This window comes from Vidua chalybeata, chromosome 26 (assembly GCF_026979565.1).
Source record: "Vidua chalybeata isolate OUT-0048 chromosome 26, bVidCha1 merged haplotype, whole genome shotgun sequence".
In the NCBI taxonomy this organism is placed as follows: domain Eukaryota; kingdom Metazoa; phylum Chordata; class Aves; order Passeriformes; family Viduidae; genus Vidua; species Vidua chalybeata.
This window is the reverse complement of record NC_071555.1, coordinates 2,429,363-2,435,173: the sequence shown is the minus strand read 5'-3', so window position 1 is coordinate 2,435,173 and position 5,811 is coordinate 2,429,363. Positions and strand designations below refer to the sequence as shown.

The window sequence follows — 5,811 nt, the reverse complement described above, 5'->3', positions numbered from 1 at the left end:
GGGATCCTTCTCCTTGTACGATGTGACCTTGGGATCCTCCTCCTTGTGGGATTTGAGTTTGGGATCCTCCGTGTGAGATCTGCCTTTGGTATCCTCCTCCTCATGGGATCCTCCTCCCTGTGGGATCTGGGTTCGGGATCCTCCATGAGGGATTTGACTTCGGGATCCCCGTGTGGGATTCGAGTTTGGGATCCTCTTCCTTGTAGGATCTGCCTTTGGATCCTCCTTGTGGGATCTACGTTTGGGATCCTCCTCCTTGTGGCATGTGACTTTGGGATCCTCCTTGTGGGATTTGCATTTGGGATCCTCCTCCCGGTAGGATCTGCAGTTGGGATCCTCCTCCTTGTGGGATTTGATTTTGGGATCCTCTTCCCTGTAGGATCTGCGGTTGGGATCCTCTTCCTTGTGGGATCAGCATTTGGGATCCTCGTCCCTGTTGGATCTGCATTTGTGATGCTCCCTGTAGGATCTGCGTTTGGGACCCTCCCTGCTGGATCTGCATTTGGGATCCTCCTCCTTGTGGGATCCCATTTGGGATCCTCCTCATTGAGAGATCTGCATTTGGGATCCTCCTCCTTGTGGGATTTGATTTTGGGATCCTCTTCCCTGTTGGATCTGCATTTGGGACCCTCCTTGTAGGATCTGCCTTTGGGATCCTCCTCCTTGTGGGATCCCATTTGGGATCCTCCTCGCTGTGGGACCTGCAGGGATCTGGAGGAGGAGGTGACCTGCTCTTGGCGCTGGGTAAGGAAGAGCAGCCGCGCCTTTCCCCGCCCTTCAAATAATCATTAAAAATGGTAAAAATTAAAATGATCCCGTTCCCCTCTCTGCACGCGCACCAGTTCCCACACACATCCATCGGGGCGCTTATAGGGCAGCGGCCGGTCCGTGGGATCGACTTTGGGATCCTTGTGGGATCTGAGCTTGGGATCCTTGTGGGATCTGAGCTTGGGATCCTTGGAGGATGTGACTTTGGGATCCTTGTGGGATCTGAGCTTGGGATCCTTGTGGGATCTGCCTTTGGGGTCCTTGCAGGAGGTGACTTTGGGATTCTTGTGGGATCTGACCTTGAGATCCTTGCGGGATGTGACTTTGGGATCCTTGTGGGATGTGACTTTGGGATCCTTGTGGGATCTGCCTTTGGGATCTTTGTGGGATGTGACTTTGGGATCCTCCTCCTTGTGGGATTTGCATTTGGGGTCCTCCCTGTAGGATCTGCTGTTGGGATCCTCCTTGCGCCATCTGCGTTTGGGATCCTCCTTGTGGGGCCTGCAGGGAGCCGGAGGAGGATGAGGATGAGGATGAGGACGAGGAGGATGAGGATGAGGAGGAAGAGGAGCGGATCTTGGTGTTGGGTAACTTGTGATCCTTTTTCCACTTCATGCGGCGGTTCTGGAACCAGATCTTGATCTGGCGCTCGCTGAGGCCCAGCGCGTGCGCGATCTCCACGCGGCGCCGCCGCGTCAGGTACCGGTTGTAGTGGAATTCCTTCTCCAGCTCCAGCACCTGCTGCCGCGTGTACGCCGTGCGGGAGCGCTTCGCCTCCCCTCCGCAGAAATTGGGGTTCACTGCGGGGATCGGGGGGGGGGAGCAGGAGGGGAAAAGAAAGGGGAAAAAAAAAAAAAAAAAGGAAAAGAAAGGGGGAAAAGATGTGAAAATGGTAAAAAGAAAAGGGGGTGGGAATATGGGGAAAGAGCAAAAAATGGGGGTGGGGGGGTATGGGAATACAAAAAAAAGGGAAAGATAAAAATGGGGGGGGATACGGGAATACAAAAAAAAGGGAAAGATAAAAATGGGGGGGATATGGGGAAATATAAAAAAAAAGGGGGGAAAGATAAAAAATGGGGGGGGATATGGGGAATACAAAAAAAAGGGGGGAAAGGTAAAAAATGGGGGGGATATGGGGAATACAAAAAAAAGGGGGGAAAGGTAAAAAATGGGGGGGATATGGGGAAATATAAAAAAAAAGGGAAAGATAAAAATGGGGGGGGATACGGGGAATACAAAAAAAAGGGGGGGAGATAAAAAATGGGGGAATATGGGGAAAATACAAAAAAAAGGGGGGGATATGGGGAAATACAAAAAAAAAGGGGGAAAAGATGTGGAAATAGCAAAAAATGGGGGGGATTTTGGGAAATAAAAAAAAGGGGGAAAAAGATGTGGAAGTATCAAAAAATGGGGGGGGATATGGGGAAATACAAAAAAAATGGGGAAAGATGTGGAAGTATCAAAAAATGGAGGGAGGATGTGGGAATACACAAAAATATGTGAAAATACAAAAAAAAAAATGGGGGGAAAATGCACAAAAAAAAGGGGGGAAGATGTGAAAATAGGAAAAAAATGGGGGGGAGATGTGGAAATACACAAATAAAAAGGGGGGAATATGTGGGAATACAAAAATAAGGGGTGAAAATACATGAAAATACCCCAAAAAAAAGGGGGGGGATGGGTGGAAGTACAAAAAAATGGGGAGAAATATGTGGAAATACAAAAAAAAAAAAAAGGGGCGGGGTGTGAAAACACGATAGAGAAGGGAAAATATGTGAAAACACACAAAAAAAGAGGGGGTAAAAATGTGAAAGCACGAAAAAAAGAGGGGAGGAAAAAGAAAGGGAAAAAAGATGTGAAAGCACACACAAAAAACAAGGGGGAAATATGTGAAAATTTAAGAAAAAGAAAGGAAAAAAGATGTGAAAACACAAAAAAAATGGAGGAAAATGTGAAAACACACACACACAAAAAAAGAAAAAATATGTGAAAACACAAAAAGGGGGAAAAATGTGAAAACACACAAAAAAGGAAAAACGAGAGGAAAACACAAAAAAAAAGAAAATAAAAGAGGGGTTAACACACACACACAAAGGGGGGAAATATAAGGGGAAAACAAATAAAAAGAGGAGGGAAATAAAAAGAAAAGCAGAATTACCGAGCTGTTCCTTTAATGGGTTCTTTCCCCACCCCCCCCAAGAAATCACAAAAAAAAACAAAAAAGGAAAAAAAAAAAAAAAAAAAAGCGCGTCACACATTCTTTGGAAAGGGGGGATTTGCTTTTTTAAAAAAAATGAAAATAAAAAGGGAAACTTTCTAAAAATCCCCCCAGGAGCGCTGTGGAAATCTCCACCTCATGGCTGGGCGTGGGTTCCTGGCTGGAGGTTTTTGCCCGGCCGCGTTTTTTGAGCCTTCTGCGTGGGGAAATTCGCGTTTTTGCACTCGCAGCTCTGCGAGAGCAGCGCGGAATTGTCCCCAAAAGTTCCCCCTGCGCGCTGGAAAACGGGCGAGAAGGGGAGCCGCGATTTGTTAAATATCTCCCTTTGAAAATGGGAAAAAAAAAAAAAAAAAAAAGGAAAAAAATAAAAGGGGAAAAAAGGAGGGGAAAAAAAAAAAAAGAGGGAAAAAAGAGGGGGAAGGGAGGGGAAAAAAAAGAGGGGGAAAAGGGGGGGAAGGGGAAAAAGGGAGGGGGAAAAAGGGGGAAAATAGAGAGGGGGAAAAAAGGAGGGAGAAAAAAGAATTTTAAAAGGGAGGGAAAAAGGAGGAAAAAAAAAAGGAGTTAAAAAAAAGGGAGGGAAAAAAAAAAAAAAAAGAGAGAGAGGGCAGGGGAGGGGAAAACTGTAAAACTTAACTCAATAATCCGCCACTTAAATACAAATTACCAAAACATAAAACTTCACTTAGGAAGATTCGACAGCCGTAGGGAGGGAAAAAAAAAAAAAAAAAAAAAAAAAAGAGGAAAAAAAAAGTAAAAAAAAAAAAAAGAAAGCAAAGTAGCCTGCAAGAAACTGGAGGAGGATGGTAACAGAGACTTCAAAGGCACATGGCCAAGCAGAGCAATAAAAATTTATGGAGGATGTAATTATAGCGCTCCGCAAACGGGCGCTCGTAAATCTCCGCCGAACGCTCCTTTTACAAGAAGATTCCTCCAAGACTCCGAGGTGCTACTCCGGGAAGGAAAAAAAAAAAAAAAAAAAAAAAAAGAAGCCAAGCGGCTTTTCCCCCTCACTTACCCGAGCTGACGTGGACTTTTTTCATCCAGGGGTAAACCACGGGCTCCGCGCCCGGGCTCGGCTTGGCCGGGCTCCGGCTGCACGAGGGCGGCGGGCCGGGGCTGCCCGCCCGCGGCTCGGCCCGGCGGCTCCGCGGCCCGGCCGGAGGATGGACGTGAGCGCGGGGGGACAGCGCAGCGCCGGCCTGCGCCGAGCTCCGGCACGGCGCGTACAGCTGCTCCTTGCAGGCTGCCCGCGGCTCGTACGCGGCTTCGTGCTGCTGGAAAGCGCTCTCCCGCTGCCTCTGGCCGCCGTAGTACTCCGGCGAGTGACTGGGAAGGTAATCGCTGTGGGAATATTCTTCGCACGGTGGGAACTTGGGGTCCACATAGTTGGAGTTGATCAGGAACGAGCTCATGGCCATTAATGTCTTAGAATTGCGAGCGCACGCGGGGCGGGGGGGGGGGGGAAATTATATATATCTATATATCTATATATCTGTATGCCTATATGCCTATATATCTATATATCTATATATCTATATATCTATATATCTATATATCTATATATCTATATATCTATATATCTATATATCTATATATCTATATGCCTATATATCTATATATCTATATAGATATATGTCTATATGTCTATATATCTATATATCTATATATATGTATCTCCCTCTCTCTCCCTCTGTCTCTTTCTCTCCTTAAAATTTATTCCTGTGCCCCCCGACCCCCCCGCCTCCCTTTCCTCGTTTTCCTGTTTGGCGGAACCCTCCTACTTACTGTCAAGTGAACAAAGTTGAGTCCATGTGACAGCGCGGGCCAATGGCGAGGGCCACGGCGAGCCCCGGATAAGGAAACCTGCCCAGCCCCGGGCTCTCCCGGGGGGCGTCCGCTCCCCTCCGGCCTCCCCCGGTCACCTCCGGGGTCACCTCCGGCCCCTCCGGCGGCCCCGGGCTCGGCAGCGGCCCGCGGGCGAGCAGCGACACCCCCGGGCTGGCCCACACCCCTCGGGGGTGTGTCCTTGCCTCGGGGGCACGCGGGGAGGGCGGTGGGGACAGCGAACCCCCCCCCCTCAGAAAGCCGACAAAAAGAGAATCATTAGAAGTCGAGGTAAAAATGATTTTTTTTTTTGTCAGGGGGTCCGCGAACCCCCACACCCCCACCCCCACAACGAGCGCAGCTGAGCCGCGGTCGCCACCCCCCGAGCTCGGGTCGCCACCCCCCGAGCGGGGGCTGCGGCTAAAGGTGATGCGGGAGCGTGGCAGAGATGGATAGGGCTGCCCGGGGATCGATAAGGAATCCAGCGGCGAATTCGGGGTACCGGCCGTCCCGAATCCCCCCCGCGCCCGCCCCGAGAAGCAGCCCGTCCTCCGCGCCAGAGCCCGGCGCTCGATGAACAATTACAAAAGCCAATTAACCCCGGTCCCAATGCATCTTCGCCTCGCCCTTGTCGCCCTAAAGGCGCTGTGAAAGCCACGGCGAGCTTTTGAAACCCCCCCCCAGAACCCCCCCAAACCCTCCGGGCAGACCCCGAACGCGCCGGGAGGAGAGCGGCGGCATCGAGAATTTCTATTTCTTTTTTTTTTTTTAAATCCCGACACCACACAAATTAAAGCAAAGGCGGGAGAGCCCCCGCTCTGAAATCTCTGCAACAACGCCCGCGACCCCCTCGCCCCCCTCCCCAAATCCCCAAAACCCCAAATTCCCTCTGGCAGCTCCGGTTTTATCTCGGAGCCGTGACAAAGTTTTATGGCAGCAGCGCCGGAGTTGAGCTAAGGTCAAATCCCTAGGATTTCTTTGGAGCCCTGAAGCGATTTTCA

The 5,811-nt window shown here is 49.8% G+C and overlaps 1 protein-coding gene across 1 annotated transcript; it reads right to left on the bottom strand.

Moving 5' to 3' along the window:
* Positions 1–867: 867 nt before the first annotated feature.
* HOXB4 (homeobox B4) lies at positions 868–4,857 on the bottom strand. The gene is given in 5 exon segments (XM_053965132.1): positions 868–898; positions 1,247–1,568; positions 4,002–4,410; positions 4,772–4,791; positions 4,794–4,857. Coding segments are annotated over 5 exon segments (786 nt in total). The 5' UTR covers positions 4,798–4,857.
* Positions 4,858–5,811: the final 954 nt, after the last annotated feature.